At 41.0% G+C, this 20,564-nt stretch overlaps 1 protein-coding gene across 1 annotated transcript in view; it reads left to right on the plus strand.

Moving 5' to 3' along the window:
• The window catches only part of LOC122797014 (synaptonemal complex protein 2-like), a 1,143,152-nt gene that overhangs the window by 151,401 nt on the left and 971,187 nt on the right, over positions 1–20,564 (plus strand). The window contains exon 4 of the mRNA XM_044065784.1: positions 19,585–19,657. Within this exon, the coding sequence (XP_043921719.1) occupies positions 19,585–19,657 (73 nt within the window). The remainder of the gene's footprint in view (positions 1–19,584; positions 19,658–20,564) is intronic.

Here is a 20,564-nt window from a genome sequence, read left to right on the forward strand (position 1 = left end):
AAAACTAAGGTGAGCGCAATTTTGGATGCAGATCTTTAGGGAGAATAACAGCCATGCAGAACTTTGTATTCATAAATTTACAGAAAGTATTCTAAGAACTAAGCCAACACAAGAATGAAGAAAGATGTTGCTGATAGGGCTGACTGAAATTAGGGGTAAGAGGGGCCTCAAATTTATTGGAAAACAACTGGCGAAGGGAGCCAACGTATTGAGAGCAAATGACTAGAAGGATATAATGGAATGTAAGAGCCCAAGAAGACATTTGGACTGCAGGCTGCCTTCCCCATCATTGATTAATATCTGAGTATTGTGAAAGGGATAAGGGAATCTTGAAAGACCTGCTACGGTAGAATTTTTAGTTGAGTATAGTGTAGAAGTTGCTGTTAAAGGGGTGATTAGTAGGACATATAGAACATTGCATGATAACTGTAGGAATCAATTAAGAGGTTAGAAAAGATTGGGAAGACAGATTGTATAAGCAATTCAAAAGGAAGCAGTGGGAGGACGTTTATGGCTCTCAAGTATGCAACAATGTTGAAGATTTAGGATTTTTGCTTGGAAGTGTTTGCATAGGTATTTTTATGCTCTAAGCTTACTCCAAATATGTTTTTCCTCAGGCAGATGGAAAATGTTGGAGGTGTGAGTATAACGAGTTGGCAGACTTCAAAAATTCCTTGCAGAGTACCCTTTCAGAAATAGTTGGTGAGCAAATGGGTATAAGTAAGGAAATAATTTTTTAGGTTGGGATATAAGATCTGACTTGCCTAGAAATAGTAACGTGTTAAATTTAATCCTGGTGGCTGCCCAAAAAAAGATTCCAGAAAATGGAAATCAAAATCTGAACTAGAGAGTATTTGAAGTACTGAATATTGTAACATAAACTGTAAGTGGGATCCTTAGGAAAGGGTAGGAGCAAATTACATAGAAAAAATGTGAACTGTGGGAACAATACATTCTGAATAATGTTTTGGAGAAGTAAAATTTAAAGGAAGACAAGAAGTGAGCTATTTATGTGATGCTAGATTAATAGTTGTACAAATAAATCAGTTTGTAATTAAGAAATTGTTAATGTATTGTTTTTTTTTTATATAAATGCATGTTTGCCTTTGTTTAAAGTGATAAAACAAATATAGGGAAGCTGGTATATTACAGTGGGTAAAAAATTGTATAGTAGATTTAACTATTGCATTATTAAGCAAAGTTAAGATTGTTCTTTAGTTATATTTTTGAAAATAGTTTTGCAATATATGTTCCTCGGTTCTTTGAATTTGTCTGAGCTTAAACAATATAAAATCATGTATCTGAATTTAGAAAAGCTAACTGATATCCAAAATGTGGTACAGTAAATGAGCACTTAGACTGTTTCTAATATTATATAGTTAGGAACTGGGAAGAAATACTATGTTGAGGAGTAGAGATAAGTTTTCTAGCACTGAATGTTAATAATTTAACTTATTTGAGAAAAATAACATTTTTGCTCATCGTAAATAAAGCCTTGGATTTTTGTATTACTGGTAATATGGTGAGTACTGCATCTCTTTTGACTGGAGGTGGGAGAACATTTACCTTCCAGTCTGAAGTCATAAAGTTTTTCCTCACTGAGACCATAGTAATTTGGTAACCCTTAAACATGATGTTTATAGTTAATCAGTCTTGAGCCCAGAAGTCCAAAATCAATATAGCATTTTGGTTCAGTTCAGGCAAGCTGTACTCTGAATCCCTTGACTATGTTTCCCATTATTTGGACTGGCTTTCCCATTATTTACCTCATGACCATTGATGTGTCCTAGTAAGACTGCAAAGGATTGGATTATCTGTTACTCCCAAGTATTGCAGCCATGGATTGGAAGATACCAAAATGCTCAGTGAAGCTTGTTCGGCTCCTCATACAGGGAGTTCATTTCTTCAGCTCATAGTCGCATTGAAGTGACTTCTGAGTATTCCTGCACTTGCTCAGGGCCTCTCACAAAATGAAGTCACCAAATAGAAGAGAGAATCCCTTGCTGAGAAGACTAGTTGCAGAACCAGCACCATGTGTAGAGGTAGAAACGCCAAGTCTAGCTGGTACTTCTCAATTTCTCATAGAAGGTTTGGCTGCTTCACAGACAATGCAGTAGAGTTCCCTGACCCATCAAACAGCCATTTATTAACTGCTTGCAGTCCATTTCATTTCATCTCATTCCAGTTTGCCACTTGAATGCTTAATGGCTCTAACCTGCCATCCTTCACCTTGCAGGTGTTGAGCTCACATGATGGCTCTGTGACGCCCCTGCACTGGCCCAGTAATCAAGGATCCTCAATTCTCACCACTCGCACCAGTGAGGGATATGCACATTAGGAGGATGACAAGTACACACACACACAGTAAAGTACAATTTCCCTTAAGAGCACACAGAGATCACAGTCAGTCTGGGGCTGTTTTTTTCCCTCTTTCTCCAGATCCCCAATAACACTCCCCACTGGCACAGCTATAAGGTTTACGATCTCAGCCAAGTGGTTAAGCCAAAACCTCCAGCACCCTCTCTGTGCAGCCAGTGCTTCATGTCCCTGCCCAAGTAGCTGACACACACCCAATTTGAGATTTGATTTATATACAAAACGCACAGACTCTCCTGGGGAAGGCTGGCACAGGTTTACTAACTATGCCATCTTCTGCCCTGGTTATAAGGTAGTTATCACTGCCACCAGCCACCCTTACTTATCAGCTACTATAAGGCCCTTACCAAAGGGTGAACAATCCTACTGTGTGATGTTACTACTATCTAAATGGTAAGTGTGACCAAGTCTTGCAAGACTGAGTGGGCCTGTGCAGTGTCACCAAATACATATGCAAGTACCCTAAGAGCTTAAATATCTATAAACAAATCAGCCACAATTAAAATGTTTAAATATATTTGATAAATAGTAAATAATAAAAGAACAAGACAATAATCAATACAGTAACTACAGAGTTCAGAATTACAGGAAATATTTTAAAACAACATTGCAGGACAGTCTCAAATAAATACAGAAAACATCTAAACTAATCATTACTATATTCCTAACTATCTTTAAAAGAAATACTATACCTAAATCTTACAGAGCAAGGCAAATACAGATGAGAAGTGCTGAATGGATGTTTTCAGGTCCAAAGACAAGATGCAAAATGCACAGACTTTCTCTGAAAGATAGTTCTTAAATTAATATCAAAAGATTACTGTTGGGTCAGCTGGATGACATCATTATTTGTCACCTGCTTCCAGTTCCCAGGCTAACAGAAACTTAAAATTTAGCACCTCTGTGTCAAAAATACTTCTCTCTCAGATGTGCAGCTGCTAGGAAGTCACAGAGCAATAAAAACACATTACGTTTGAAACCTAGTAATTTCTGTTTTTTTCAAGACAATAGAAAGAACTTCTAGCTGTAGACATCCTGTCTTCTTGCTGTATTAACTAACTTTAAAGCGCATTATAAAACTCTCTACTTTTCAACTTATTTTCTTGAAGTTTTGTACGTTAATGCTGTATGTTCCAACTTCTACTATGAAAACCTACATTTGCACAGGTATATAGGTTATATACATTTCTGTTCTTTTCCAGTAGGGTACACTGTGGTTACATTCTTGAAGCTCAGTACATAACATACAATACAAAACCCTCTTTTGCACCAGTAGTTTAAAATACACATAACAATATAGTTCACTTACATTTGTAAGATAAGCCTATGGGTCATATTAATATTCACAAAAGACATATTATTTACAAAATTCCAGCTGGCTGGGTTGGCAGTGTCACATTTCTATATAAACCATATTAATATTTTCAAGTGACATATAATTATTTGCAACATTCCAGCTAGACAAGCTGGTCTAGCAGCATTTTGGTCTGTCACAGGCTCCAAGCCCAGATAGGATATATAAATCACCCAGCTATCAGGTGTTTGCTGGAAAATACTGCTTCCAGGTGTAGCTGCAGGGATTTTTCTCTACCTGTGGTCTAGACAGTATGCTCTGATTCTTCAGATAAATCTACTTAGGAAGTCGTATCTTTCATTTCTATTTTTTGTGGTAGTAGGAGCACAAGAGTTAAGACAGCATAGCTCCAAGTGTTACATACATATTCAAAATACTTTTGCTTCAACAAGGTCATGAACTTGGGAGGAGATTTCAGATGCTTATATATATATATATATATATATATATATATATATATATATATATATATATATATATGGGTCTGTATTTTGTCCTTGAAAAGGCAGTTAAGTGAATGGCATGTACAATGAAAATGCCAGTCAACGAAATTTTCAAAGCGAGATCGCTGTACAGTGAAAATCAGAAAATTTGTCCTTTTCCTCACTGTAGTGTGATCTCTGAGTTGGTATATATAATTAGCAGGGGTGTGGGGGGGTGCAGCCCCCCACAAGAGCGGGTTTGTTGACCGGCATTTTCGATGTAAATGCCATTCACTGAACCACCTTTTCGAGGACATAAAATAGACCCACTAGAGAGATTTTATATATATATATGTATATATAGATATATATATAGATATATATATATATATATATATATATATATATATATATATATATATATATAGCAGTGGCGGCTCGTGATATCGGACTGCAGGACTGCAGCCCCCCCCAGCTGTGTACCACTGGTACAATCCAATAACTTCACATAGAAAGTGAATCCAGACTGCTGCCTTACCAGTCCAGATTCAGGAAGAAGGCAGCAGACTGCTGATGCCTCAGAAGTCTATGCAGTGTTAACCGCATAGACTGGAAGGGGATCAGACTGCAAGGTCAACAGTCTTGGAATGGAACATTCGTAAATAGGAAACTTGAAGTGTGCATTCTGCTGTGCACAAATGTATACAAAGCTGTTTGGAATTTGCAGAGCCAGGTTTGGATTTTATTTTGCAGAGCCTCATAGCAGCTTTGCATTTTATTTTGCAGAGCCAGCAGCTCAAGCAGATGAAACATTGCAGGTAGTGCGTGTATGTGTGTGTGATGCCCCAGTTGATTTATACTGGTGGCTATCGAGAGAGAACTCAGGATACCTGCTCCTGGTGGTTGAAGAATACCTCAAGCTTGAACCCTGTACCCTGGGTTTAGGTAACAAGAGCCTGAATTCCCTACCCACCATCATCTGTGAAACTTTTGCAGATTTTTACCTCATATTTTGTTCTGTTCTGTTCATCATAAAATCTGTGGTTTCTGAACTTGTAATGCCTTAGATAGTTGATGGTACAGTGGTAGCATTGTTGCCTCACAGCTAGAGGTTCTCTGGTTTGATTCTTGGCTGGAGGGCCTTCTGTGTTGAGTTTGCATGTTCTACCTGTGCTTGTGTGCGTTTGCTCTGGTGTCCTCCCATGTTACAAAGACCTGTGTCTGCAGTATTTCTCCCTGGGCTTCTGCTGAAAATTGGCTTTTGTTCCAAGTCAGACTTTCCTGTTTAACAAATGCTAAATAAAATTAACAGGCATTTAAATTTCAGACTTCATATTCTTCAGAAAGTACGTAGTAACAGAAAACCTTTTATTCTAGCAATTTTCTAAGTTTATGAGATGAATATTTAAAATATGTCACTATTTTTGGGTATGTATTCCCCCATTATTGGCTTTGTCCAGGTTTTTTGTGCTAAGGTTGAGAGCTATGGTGAGAACTGAATTCACTGAATATGTTAGAGGGTTGTATTCCCCCATTACTGGCTTTGTCCAGTTGTTTTGTGCTAAGAGGTTGACAGCTATGGTGAGAACTGAATTCACTAAATGGCAGCCATTTAAGTTTCAGTCTTCCTCTCTTTCATAAAACAGCAGATATGGCATAGTGGCATGTTGCTCTGACTGTTTTGCACAGGATCCTGGGTTCAAGACTTGGCAGTGAAATGTATGGTGGTAACACAGCATTTTATATTAGCAACTTCCCAAGATTATATAAGCAATTTTTAAAATGTGTACCTGGTTTTTCGGCTTTTGTCTCCCCACCAATAAATGTTTGCTTTTTCCAGATTTTTTGTGCTGCGAAGTTGAGAGATACAGTTGCGTGTCAAGTAGATTTTACAAGGAGCTGAGAGCTGCAGGGGAAGAGAAGTTTAATGCTGCTTATGCTATGTCTGCTTGCATTGTTAATAGCACAACAGGTAGTGTACTTGCTTTTGATGCAGATGGCTGTGGGTTCTACACCTCAAGGGGGTAGATGCTGCTGTACTGAGAATGTCATCTTTGGCGAAGATACAGGCACTTTATTTGTAGATGAAACAATGCAATATAAAGTTGTTTGCTAGCAGCAACCTCTTCATTAGTTACAGATCTCTTTAATGGAAGCATCCTCCAAGAGGAAAAAAACGCTGAGAGAAGAAAGGAGCCACTTTTGAGATTTTAAGTATTTTTTCTCTGTTTATTTGCTAAGTTTTTCTGCATAGCTGCCTAGCTTGAGCATTTTCTGGCTTGTTAAACTTGATTTCTGTATTAGTAGCTGTATTTAGAGCACAACCAAAAGCTGTTTGCTGAATTTCCTGTTTGCACTTAATTTTAAATCGTTTTTTTCTTAAAACTTGCATATTTTCTGTCCTTGACCTAGCACTCTTATGTGGGGTCATTTACTGCACTGTTATAACTTGATATTACTTGTGAACCTCTGCTATCTCTGTAAAAAACAAAAACAAAAAAAATCTTGCTTTTTCCCACTTTTCTGAGAGTTAAAAAAGTTCAGTTACAGGCTTGCTGTTCCTGAACTGTTTGAAAGTTTCTGTGAGGCCATTTTTGCTTGGGCTGAAGGAGGGTCTCTGTGTTGATCAGTGGCAGTGAATAACATTGAGCAGATGTTCTTCGTCTTCCATTGCTGCAGTCCTGACTATTGGGTATAGTCCGCGTCCCAGTCGGCCCGAATACCAGAGTATAACGCCGGTCATGGCGCTTTAGACTGACGCGTCAGGGTACTAATGCGCATGACCGACGTCATTTCCTCAGTCTTTTTGCCGCATGGTCCGATGCAGAAGCAATTTTGCGAGTGCAGGTTGGCGTTCTGAGATTTTCGAAACCGGAGTTTCAGACCGAAACAGAGTTGGCTAAGTAACCCGTAGAACATTTTGGTTTTTCTTGCCTCAGTATTTAACCGGATGTCAGAAAAAGTGAATAACTGTATTTCTTGTGGGAAGCAGATACCGCATAGGGATTATCATACATTGTGTATACCTTGTTTAGGGCCTGAGCACGACGTTGTTGGTTGCCGCTCTTGTGCTAGATTTAACAAGCGCACTATTAAGAGGAGGCTAGATTGTGCTAGGTTAGTGTTTGGGAAGCAATTATAATATGCCGCCGGATGCTCCGACGCTTCATCCAAGAAGCGCAAGGACAAAACAGTGAAGCCTAGGGGTGAGGAACCGCAGTCCCGGACGTCGGTTCTTTAGAAGGCTCAGGGAGCCAGAGGTTTTGCCAGGAGTCTCTATGGAGTCTCAGGCAGATACTTTACTGTTACAGGATGTGCCCTCTCAGGAGGTAGGCCAGGCTGAGGGGCTTCTCAGGTAACTGTTCTTCCCTCTCTTCCCAAGGTAGTTAGGGCCTCTCCTTCTGTTGCCAAAGCTTCTTTTAGAGGTAGGCCAAGTTCAGCTTCTGTGGGGGCTTCTCCTAGCATTTCGGGCTCTGTGCCTAAGAAACATATGCTTAAAATGGCAGAAGATTTGATTACTCTGATTAGAGGTTCTATGCCCCGCCTGATAAGAGGCCTAGGGTGGAACAGGAGTTTGATAGTTTTGAACAGTGTTCACAGGCTTCAGAGTCTTCTGTGGAAGACTTGCAAGAGTTTCCTACTTATTCTGATTCTGATGTGGATGATTCCACTCCTACAGCTTCTCCTCCTGAGGATTTTTCATTTTCAGAGACTCTTCACTCCATGAGGGAGCACTTTAAATGGGAAGGCCAGGATTACTCTGATTCCAGGAAAAGGCTTAGGGAATTCTTGTTTTTACCCCAGCATAGGCCCTTAGCTATTCCTCCTGTGTTGAATGTGGTGGAGGATGTTTTGCAGAGGCTTCCTGAACCCTGACTCCTTGCCTCCTGCTCCTGTTAAGCCTGATAGGTATTATAGGGTGCCCAAGCTCATAAGTATTTGTTTAAGAGTCCTAGGGCGGACCCAGAAACTGTTTCTCAGGGGCCTAAAGGTGTTAAAGCTTCTGTGGTTAAAAATCCTGTACCCTCTGATAAAGAGGCAAGGGCTTTGGATAGGTGGGGTAAGAAAGTATATCGCCTTCCACTCTAGCCATGAGGGTTGAATTGTCAGTTTCATATGCTGAAATATCAGAATTATCTCCTTTCACAATTGAAATCTAAGGTGGATGCTTTGGCGGAAGGTATTGAGTGTAAAGAATTGCTGGATTTGGTTCATGTGTCTGCACAAGTGGGTAAGCATTCTTTGCAGTGTGGTTTTGATGCTGTTCAGGCCTCCTCGAGGGTGGCTGCTACTAGTTCTGTTCTTCGCAGACATGCCTGGTTGAAGGATCAGAATTTAGCTGAGCATGTTAAGACCAGGATTTTGGATGCTCCTTTACAGTCTGATGTGTTGTTTGGACCGCCTGTGGAAGCAGTTTTAAAGAAAATGGAGGACAAGGCTAAGTCTATGCAGACTGTTAAAGATTTTTTGCAGGTGCAGCCTCCAAGTTTAGTAGAAATTGGCCTGCTAAGGGGTGGACATATCCTGCTTATGGTTCCCAGTCTAGGGGTAGGTCTAGACGTGGTAGGGGCAGGGCTCAAGGTTCGTTTAGGCCTAGATCAGACAGTTCACCTGCTCAGACTTCTGGTGAGGGCAGGGGTCAGTCCTTTCGTAAGCAGACCCAATGACCTGCCTTTTCAGCTGCCAGTGGATTCTCGCCTGGCAGCTCCTTTGGGAGGAAGACTGTCTCTTTTCAAAGAAAATTGGGATTTAGTCACTCAAGACAGATGGGTGCTGGATATCATTCATCACGGTTACAGATTTTATTTCCACACACTGCCCCCTTTCAAAGGCATGCCAGATGTTCCTCCTCCACAAAGAAAAGAGGCTCACAAGCAAATTTCTCAGTTACTCCAGATAGGGCCATTCAGCCAGTCCCTGTATCAGAAAGGGGCTTCGGATTTTATTCTCGCCTGTTCCTAGTACCAAAGAAGGGGAACACGTGGAGACCAATTTTGGATTTATCTATCTTCAACACTTATCTGGACATTCCCAAGTTCAAGATGTTGACGTTACAACAACTGTTACCTCTGCTGGGCAAAGATCACTGGATGGTAACTTTGGATCTCAAGGAAGCTTACCTTCATGTGCCTATAAGGCTAGGTTGCAGAAAGTATCTGCGGTTTCGAACTGGAGATTTTCATTATCAGTTCTCTGCATTGCCCTTTGGCTTATCTACTGCCCAGAGTATTCACAAAGGTTCTGGCTCCAGTGATAGCTTACTTCAGGCTTCAAGGCATTCAAATCTATCCTTACTTGGACGACTGCCTGATTCTGGCTCAAGAAAAGGAAGACCTTCTACAGCATCTGGAATATGTCATAGCAGTGCTAAGATGCCTGGGGTATTCTGTGAACGAAATAAAGTCCAGTCTAGTACCCTCTCAAGACATGTGCTTTCTGGGTGTGAGACTGAATACAGCAGCCCAGATGGCCTTTTTAACCCCGGACAAACAAAAGAGTCTGTCACTTTACTTCCATCAACTATCTCATCAGTCCGTGCTGACTGCAAGGACAGTCCTTCAAGCATTAGGGTTCATGGCATCTTGTATTCTAGTGCTTCCCAATGCCAAACTGCATATGAGGAAGCTGCAATGGTATCTCAAAAATGTATGGACACAGCACTGCCAGGATTTGGACACTGTCATTCAAATAATACCTTGCCTTCAAAAGGAATTCTTGTGGTGGGCTCAGGAATGTCACCTAAACAAGGGACTCTCTGTGACCCGCCAGAGGCGAGTCAGATTTTAACGACAGATGCCTCGGACACTGCTTGGGGAGCTCATCTAAATGGAAAGTGGATACAAGACAAGTGGCCTGCCAGACTACAGCATCTACATATCAACATGAAGGAGATGTTAGCAGTCCAGTTTGCATTGATGGCTTTCAAGGAGTTACTTCTTCCAGGGCAGGTGTTGATTCTAACAGACAACACAACTGTCATGTGGTACATCAACAAGCAAGGGGAACACATTCTTATCCTCTATGCAGGCAAGCAATGATTTTATGGGAGACTGCTAAGCCTGCAACTAACTCTTCAGGCAAGGTTTCTGCCAGGAGCACAGAACTCCCTAGCAGATGTGTTAAGCAGACAAATCATGGATCCCCACGAGTGGAAACTGGATCTTCATGTATTTCAGAAATTGACAGTGTCATGGGGAACTCCAGACATAGATCTGTTCGCTTCTCCACTAAACCACCAGCTGCCAAAGTATTGCACAAAGGGGTTTCATCACACAGCTTGGAAAGTGGATGCTCTGTCTTTCAGTTGGAAAAACCTTCATGTCTATGCCTTTCCACCTCTGCCTCTTCTTCCAAAGGTTTTATTAAAGGTCAGACAAGACAGGCCAAGGATGATTTTGATAGCTCCAGATTGGCCTCGCAACACTGGTATCCACTACTACGGAGTCTGGTAAGGAAGCCCATGGCCTTTACCTCCGATTCCTCATCTGTTATCTCAAAAGGATGGTCATCTGCTCAATGTCAAGCTTCACTCTCTTCATCTAACAGCCTGGCATATTCTCTTGAAGCACAGCAGGTCTCAACTTCCTCAGCAAGTTTTAAATGTGATTATGGAAGCTAGAAGACCTAGTACAAGGAAGGTGTGCAGACAAATGGAAGAGATTTTTATTTTGGAGTACAGCAAAGAATTTGGAGATTTCTGAGCCTAATTTGAGTGTGGCTCTTCAATATCTTACTGAGTTATTGGACAAAGGTTTGTCCTTCTCTTCCATTAAGATTCATGCTGCAGCAATTTCAGCTCATTATGATTGTGACCCACCTTTGTTTTCGCATCCTTTGTTCAAGCAGTTTCTTAGAGGGCAAAGAATATAAGACCCCAAGTAGAGCTCCTACTCCTGCTTGGGATCTCAATTTTGTGTTGGAAAAACTTACTCTACAACCTTTTGAGCCTCGGCTGAGTTGAAATACTTGTCATGGAAGACTGCTTTTCTGTTGGCCATTACTTCTGCAAGAAGGGTGTCTGAGTTGCAGGCCCTTATGGCAGTAGAGCCTTTTTGATTTTCCATAAGGATAGGGTATCATTACGTACTAATCCTTCCTTTATGCCTAAGGTGGTTTCTAGTGTGGCTTTAAACCAAACTATTCATTTGCCTACTTTTTATGCAGATCCCCAAAATAAAGGGGAAAAGATTTTGCACACTTTAGATGTACACAGGCAATTGAGATATTATTTAAGCAGGACTAAGGATTTTAGGCAGTCTCAGCAGTTGTTTGTTTCTTTTGCCTTGAGTTCACAGGGCAAGCCTGTGTCAAAACAAACTATTTCGTGGATTGGCTTTTGCATTGCATTTTGTTATTCCCATCATGGCAAGGAGATTCCAGCTGGGATTAGGCCTCATTCCACTAGGGCTACTGCCACTTCTACAGCATTTCTAAGGGGTGGCAACTAAGGATATTTTGGAAGCAGCTACTTGGAGTTCAGTGCATACTTTCTCTAAGCATTATCATCTTCCTATCTACTCTAAGTCTAGGGCTGGTTTTGCCACTGCTGTTTTGCAAGGCATGTTATCAGCTCCTACTTCCTTATAATTTGCCAGCCTCCCTTTCCTCTGCTTTGGGATTCTACCAGGACTGCAGCAATGGAAGAAGAACATAGTACAGTTTTGTACCTACCATAAATGTAGATGTTCGAGGATTCCATCTCCCTCCTTCCCTCTGTGTTTAGGGGTGGTTGTGTAGGTGAGTTTACATGCTTATATTTTTGTATATATTGTTGTATATATTGTACATGTTTTTTGGTGCAGGTTGTTTTTGGGACTTGTCTTTTGGGTCTTCTGACATCTGGGGCAAGAAAAGACTGAGGAAATGAAGTTGGTCATGCGCGCCATGACCTCTGGTATTCGGGCCGACTGGGACGCGGACTATACCCAATAGTCAGGACTGCAGCAATGGAATCCTCGAACATCTACATTTATGGTAGGTACAAAACTGTACTCTTCCATGCCCCCCCGTAGAGGTGGTTACTGACTTGAAACTGTAGTTTTGTTGTCCGTTTTGGGTCTATTCCTGCTTCTTTCCAGCCCCTGCTATCAAGCACGCTTTAACGTGCTTTAGCGCGAATTAGTGCTGAGTTGCCACTAGAGCAGCATCGGGCAGCGCCGGTTAAACAAGGTTAAACTCTTTCTGACTCCAGAAAATCTGTTCTTCAATTTTTCCCTTAGAACTGCTCTGTTAGGAACCTAAACAGTTTACACCTTCACTAAAAAGTGCAGCACTTGTTCCAATTAGCCTTTTCTTGTCAAAAAGCTCAGCACTTGTCTTATAAGCATATCCCTTGTCTTATAAGCATTCTCTTTGCAGGTCAAGCACTCCTATATTATACAAATCTCTCACTAGCAAAACCCCCCAGGAGTGCCCACTTCCCTGCTAAGCCCACTACTTTTCTGTCTCATACCAACTAATAATTCTTTCTAGCATGTCGAAGGGTCAGATGCTGGCGTCCTCTCCTGCCCAGTTGGTGAATCTGGGAATTCTGAGACAATGTTACAATTGCCTCATGTACACGGACAACCCTCTCCTCCTCCCACGTAACACTAACACTTGTGAGAGATGCAGCTATTTAGCCAGACTGGAGGCTGAGCTCTCTCAACTCAGGACTGGCAAGACCAGGCAGGAGGAGAAGGCAACTACACACACCACAATACCAGTCTCACATAACTCAACCACACCACTGAATCAAACACATAAACACACTAAGACATACTCGGAGGCTCTGAGTAAAAATTGACCTAAACAGCAGAGGCCTCCAAAGCAGACATCCAAGCAACTGCAAACTCAATACACCACACAAACAACACATAAACAACAAAATCAGTGTGCAAAGCAGTCACTGCCCTTAAGGCCAAATACAACACCAAACATACTTGTCATAGGTGACTCCATAGTCAGACACACTGACGTCCCGCTCACCAGACTGAGTAAGGAGAAGGTCACAGTAAGCTGCCTGTCGGGCGCTAGAATCCGCCACATAACGCAAGCACTCAGGTCTCTCAACAGCAGGTACAAGTACGACTCAGTCATTGTCCACGCTGGTGTCAACGACCTGAGACGTACCTCCTTGGACTACATGAAAAGAGACATTGAGGAGCTCTCTGATTATGTAGCCCAGGCAGGTATGACCCTGACCTTGAGCAGTATCCTACCTTCACCTAGAATGATGCCACAATACAGTGATAAGATGATCAGCTTTAATAATTGGCTTAAATTCTGGTGTCATTCAAAGGGGATCCAATGTCTGTCTGCCTGGGATGACATGCTGGACAAGCCACGCTGCTTTGCAAGGGACGGCTTGCACCTGTCACCCCTAGGCTTCCGGATATTGGCAAAGGCTCTTGCCACCCCATAGTGCCTTTTAGGCAAGGCTCAAATTCTAAACCTACCACCCTAGAACACAAAAAGGAAAAACTAAGGGTAATGCTGCTCAATGCCAGAAGTCTCAATCTCAAGATGCACGCACTCGAGGCCCTTCTCAGTATGGAGAACATCGATGTCTGTGCTGCGACAGAAACCTGGTTCAAGGCTCCTGAGAGCACCCCAGCACTATCAGGTTTCACCTCATATCATGCGTTCCGGCCCCAAAATCCGGACAACACCAAGAAAGGAGGGGGGTGTCCATATTCATAAAGGACTCCCACACCTCAAGGTTGGTGGCAACGCATGATGCATCGGAGACCATCCAGGTGCAATTAACCATAGGCAAGACTGCTCTGCAATTTGTAGCATGTTACAGGCCACCCTCTCAAACTCAGGAACCTCACATGGCCTTCCTGAAAACATTGGAGGGGATAAATGTATCTCCAAACACCATCATACTAGGTGACTTCAACTACCCTAATATAGACTGGGAACAGTACTCAAGCCCAAACACTCTAGCCCAAAGGTTCCTGGAGTTCATAAACTCAAATGCCATGGAACAACTAGTCACCATCCCCACAAGAGGAGAAAACATACTTGATCTCATCATCACGAACATGGGATCACAATGTTCAACACCGGAAGTATACCCCTCACTGGTGAGATCAGATCAGAAACTAATCTCGCTGGAGGTCCTCATCCCGCCCCGACCTGAAATAAAAAAGACCACAGTAAAAAACTTCTCAAAAGCTGACTTCACACTTCTAAAAACTAGTGTGGTCTCCTTTAAGGCCCCTGAGCCAGTGGTAAACATTACTCAAACCGCTGAATCACTTACAAATGCCTTCTACCAGCACCTACAGGACTGCATGGATCAGGCAATCCCAAACAAAACTAAGACTCTTTTTACCAAAGGCAAGCGTCCAGTCTGGTGGACCCCAGCCATAAACAAGCTCTACAACAAAAGGAGGAAGCTACTACAAGATAGAGCAAAATCCTTGAAAGGTAAGACACCTTTGATCATTATAAGTAAAAACTAAGAGCTCTCATAAAATCATCCAAGGCAAATTTTGAGAGAAAAATCACCAAGGACTCAAAAGACAATCATAAGGCCTTCTTTAGCTATGTTAGAAACCTAGGAGGAAACTCCCAGATATGCTCAGAATTAGTTCAAAATGATGTGAAGTTTACTGAACCTACACACATTGCCAACATACTGGCTGACAGGTTCAGTGCAAACTCCCCAAAAGGAGAGATATCTATACCAGAGGATTGTAGCCCCCAAACATCTCCAACACCCAGGTGAGAACTGCTCTCTCCAAGGCAAAAACACAGCATCCATGGGACCGGATGGTGTCCCCGGCTGTGTGCTCCACAAACTCAATGAGGAATTAAACCCGCAGTTAGGACAGCTGTTTAATCTTAGCCTCACCTCAGGATACGTACCCAAGGAGTGGCGCACGGCGACTGTGGTCCCACTTCACAAGGGCGGTGCCTCCACCGACCCTGGAAATTACCGTCCCATTAGCTTGACAAGCCTTATCTGCAAAGCCATGGAGAGGATCATAATGGAACTCATAAATAAAGACATAGGGAACTTGCAGACTTTGGATCCAACCCACTTTGGCTTTGTCAAAGGCAGATCATGCCTTTTAAACTTGGTTGACTTTTTCGAGACCGTCACCAAGGCCATTGATGAGGGAAAGGCAGTCCATACAGTTTACCTCGACCTGGCAAAGGCCTTCGACACAATACCCCACTCAGGTATCATCGAAAAACTCATCAGCTTGAATATAAACCCATACATCACAAGATGGGTTGCAAACTGGCTAAGTGACAGAACCCACAGGGTCAGAGTTGCTGGAGCCATGTCAGACTCAAAGCCTGTCACAAGTGGTGTCCCACAGGGCACAGTCCTGGGTCCACTCTTGTTCGGCATCTACTTTTCTGAAGTACAAGCAAACACAGGAGGGTTATGGCTGACAAAGTTTGCAGATCACTGCAAACTGGGTGCCATAGTCGAAAACACATCTGACACAGATATCCTTCAGAAGGGCCTCACAGAAATGGATAACTGGTGCCAGAGCCATGGCCTAAAGTTAAACGCCAAGAAATGCATAGTCATACCCTTCGGGAAAAACAAGGTTACCCCTAGCTACCATATAGGTGGCAATCCACTGAGCACAGAAGAAGTCATCAGGGATCTGGGGACCCAGGTTGACAGTAGCCTTTCGCTTGACACTCATGTTGCTAAAGTAGTTAGGAAAACCTTCTACATTGCCCACCTGATCATGAAGGGATTCACATCTAGATCAAGGGAGGTCATCGCCCCTGTACTCATCACTCATTAGACCTATGATTGAGTACAATGCCCCATTCGGAATGTATCTGACCCGACACCTGCAGCAGCTGGAAAGGCCCCAAAAGTTCCTCACCAAAAGGATAAAGGGTCTCAAAATATGTCTTATGCTGCCAGACTGAAAGAACTCCAGCTCTATTCAGTCTCATACCGCTTGCTCAGAGGTGACCTGTGCCTGACATATAAGGCCATGTCAAACCCAGATTTGATGAATATGCTTCACCTCAAAAAATCTAGATCCCTCAGAACCACAAGGGCGGGAGACTTAAACCTTGACACGGTTATTAATAGAACGTGCTGGAGGGACAGATTCATCACCCAGAGACTCCCTATGCTGTGGAACAAAATCCCGGTACATGTGAGGCAGAGCACCTCGCTGGCCTTGTTCAAGAGAATCTTGACCAATGGATGGGAGATCGCAGATATACCCCAGGGATTACTTCAGTGTCACTGCGTGACAGAGGCACAACAAAATAATAGGCATAGTTTTATTCAAACTAAAGGGGTGGCGAAAGCCACATAACTATGGGCTAGGCTTATAAATGCCCTTGGGCAGATAGCCTAGTATGAACCTATAAACCTATGTGGAATTTTATAGATGACTTTTACTTCTGCAGAGATTGTGCATATTTACTGATACTGGTGGATTGTAGAAGTCTGAGTAGACTTTTATGATGGAAATGTTCTCGGTCAGTTTTGTCATTATTGGTGCATGCATTTTGTTTCATTGTTTACTGGAAAAAAATGTTCAAAACAATGCATCTTAAAACACCGTCTAACAACTGGTACTGTATTATACAAGGAATATAATTTAATACAATCAGGAAGGTGTATCACACAACACATGTATGTCTTGTGTGCAAGGGGCCTATCATTTGAGAACAGACCAAAGTTAATCTTTATACTAGCCAAATGTATTTTCTTTGAATGTGGATTTCAATGCTGTTTCAATGAATCTGAGTTTCAAGGGCAGAGAAGATTTAATCCTAAGTCTATTTTCATTGTGAGACTGCATTGCATTGTTTACCAGATGTCTTAGTCTTTGTGCTGTAAAATGCAAAATAAAACTTTCAAATTAAATCCAAATCTTCATAGAAGTAAAGCAGTATGCACATTACAGTGTTTATGGTAAATGGGGTGAAATAGCCAACTAATGGGACATTGGAATGGCTGCAGGGGTGAGGCTCCATTTGACCATGACTTTGTGAGGGGGAAGGGCGGCAAACTCAGACAGCCCCGGCTAAACTATACCTCTCAACAGTCCAGATTTTCACAGAATGAATAGATTTTTGCTTCTTATTTTTTGTTTGTTCCTCATAAAATTTGTGTTTTTCTGGCAAATCATTTAGGAATTATGTCACTTAATAATGACAGACATTGAGTTTCATAACCTTCAGAAAAATGCATGCTAAAGCAAGACCTGTTATTCTATCTACTAAGTTTATACAAGAGCAATATTTAGCACTGTTTGCATGTTCCCCCAATATATTTGGCCTTGTCCAGATTTCCTGCATTAACAGGCTGAGAGGTACGTGCAAATAAATTGCTTTATAGAATTATGCATATCCAAACCTCTCAACTGTCCCTGATTTTGGCTCAAAATGTTGCTTTCCCTCAAATAATCCCTCCAACAAAATGGCAATTTTGGAAGAAAATATGGAGGGTTTACAATTAATAAATAACTGTAGTAATCAGAGTTATAGATTACTTTTATTTCAGAAATGTGTGTAGATTTGTTTATTTCCTCAAGTTAACAGTACTAATATTTAAAAAAGTGTCCTTTCTTTGACAGCTTCCCAGCTGTATTGTGTAGCTACTGTATATGTTTGCATCATATTTTTGGTCCATTTTTAAAAAAAATGTGTTTTTCTGGAAAATTAGAGGCAAATCATTAAAGAGTGAAGTTAGAAAATAATGACAGACATTTGAGTTTCAAATTTCATACCCTTCAGAAAATTCATACTAATGCAAGACCAGCTGTTCTATTAGAAAGTTTATAAGAGCAATATTTAAATATTGCCCTTATTTTTGGGCCTTTGTCCCACTTCTATGTATGGCTTTGTCCGGATTCCTTGCAATGAGGTTGAGAGGTATGACAAATGTGTCAGGGCCATCACAGTCAGCAAGAGACATTTCAAATTGTGACATACTTGTTGCACCACACCCCCCCATGTAGTGACTCTGGATGTGTCCAAGCAAGGCAAGGAGCCAGTTATGCAGTGTAAGTGTGCAGAGTATCCCACCATCCAAGGTAGACAAGCACTACAGTGGCTTTTCATCTGTCCTTGCTTGTTTTTGCAGAATGTTCTGGTTTTCTGTCATATTTTTATACTGTTGATTTACGTTTTTATTGTTCAGAAAGTGCCTGTTGCTCTGTGTTTAAGTAGCAATGCTTTCATGACCATCAGGTAAGCTTGTCTGAGATTGTAAGATGCAAGTAAGCTTTAATAAGCATACTGTTAAAGAATTACCAACACTGAACGCATTTTTGTTGTTGCCATGCAGAGAATACTTGCATAACTAGATAACGTATAAGCCTTGGGTATTGAAATGCATATGACAGTATTTGTATTAAAGGACAGGATTACTGTATTTTAAGAAGCTTGCAGTCATCTTTGCAGGCATTACCCATAAACTAAACAGAATGCAAATCTATCATGTGTGGACCATAACCTGTGCAGTAATCCTTTAAGCAATTTTTCTTGAGCTTGTTTCTTGTTTCCTGTTCATTTTTTACTTTGATCATGTTTTCCCCATGAAACAAGTAGATAGTTGTTGTCAGGCAACAGGTCTTTTTTGGATAAGAAACATTTTTACAAGTGGGGGTATCACAGAGATTGCTATTTTCAGCATGCTACTTGGTACTTTTATAAAGCTGAATATAAGTTATAATTAGAACTGCAGTGCAAGGAGAAGTGGTTTGAGTTGAGTGCTGCTTGTTTTTCTTATACTTGACTTTGACTGGCATTCCAGTAATGTATTTAAAAAGTAATTAATTTTTTTATTTCCATCTATTAAGTAAGCTGTCATGCAGCCAATACATTGAAATATTTTTTTCTTCTACACTTCATTTTGTCTTGATTGGACTCTCATAATGACGGTTTGGCACCCTGGCAGCGTATTTAATTAAAGTTCCAGTTTTTGTGGTTTTGAGCATAGCTCCTCCCCTTTCTAGTTGGCTGCACCCCTTCCCATTGACCCCACCCATTCACCTGTCTCCTGCAGCCCCCTTTTGATTTGAAGTGACCAGCCACCACTGATATATAGATACATATGTGTGTGTGTGTGTATATATATATATATATATATATATATATATATATATATATATATATATATATATATATATATATATATATATCCTGTGTAATCATATTCGTTTTGGATCCTTTTTTATCTTAATATATGTAGTTTGAAAAATGCTATGCATTACATGCAATAGTTTTTCTTCATGCACTATATCCATCCACATGTAATAGTTGCAAATGATTGTGAGATACAAAAAGTGTTTGGCACTATTTTGCAGTATATGAATGAGAGGCAGAGTTGCAATATGAGTAGTGCTTCATGTAAATGTTGGCTGAAAGATTTTAGTGTCTAATGTGGACTGAATACTTTAATTGCAGTCTTAAAAATTAAAGATTTCTGTCTTTCTTTTTTAGATTGTAAACATAGAGAACAATCAGGCCAAAGCTGTTAGTCCCACCCAAGATGCTGAAAAGAGTATGCATGCCTGTAAGTAAACCATCTTCATCTCCTATCAGAAATAATAATGTTTTCATGACTAAGGAGCGTAAGTCATGTGCACCACCTTTTTAAACAGAATAGCTTGTAAAACATTTCTGGCCATCCTCGTTGATAACCATATAGCCACAAAGAAGGCACTCATTCCTACTTTCCTTTGTGTGAATAACCCTGTCCACAAAACGTCTTTAACAGTAAGACAATTGCATATAAAACTTTTTTCTGTAGTGACCATTGCATATGGTATACTAATATTTCTTTCTGGGGAATGACCCACATATGCTGCAGTTGCTCAGATCTTCCAAAAGTTGATTTTCAGAAATTCCAGGAGGTGTGACATAAGGCAAGATATTAGAGATATGTTGGAGTATGAAATTTAGTAAAGGTTGTCGATAAATTTAACTGCGCTTTACATATTTTATATGCAGTGAATACAACGCTGATATTTGTTCAAAGGAGGAAATATGCTTTTTGAAGTTGACTTGGATGACAGTAGCCTCATTTCAAAGCATGAGTGTTGTTTTAAGATTTTACTTTATTAATCTATTAATTGTATAATCTTATCCCGGGTAAATTCTTAGACTCATTAGAGGCATGCTTGTTTTATGTAGTATCAAGGATAGTCTACCCTGTCTTGTTTCTGGCACTGGACAGTCCGGTATAGTAAAAGAAATGCTATGTTATGAATAAAAAGTAACAGTGTTGGTTAAAACCATATTGTATACTAGTAATTTTAAACAGCACAGATGGTGGCAGCTGTGGAAGTTGTGTGCATTTTGTTAAAGGCATACAATTGCTATGCAGCAAAGGCTGATATAGTCATTAATTATATAGGGGTGCTTCTTTCCTCTGAGATGACAACATCACAAGTTCAGCTTGGCAATTTCACCACAAGCTA

The sequence above is a fragment of the Protopterus annectens genome, chromosome 3.part0, assembly GCF_019279795.1.
Source record: "Protopterus annectens isolate FY-2018-M chromosome 3.part0, PAN1.0, whole genome shotgun sequence".
NCBI lineage: Eukaryota > Metazoa > Chordata > Ceratodontiformes > Protopteridae > Protopterus > Protopterus annectens.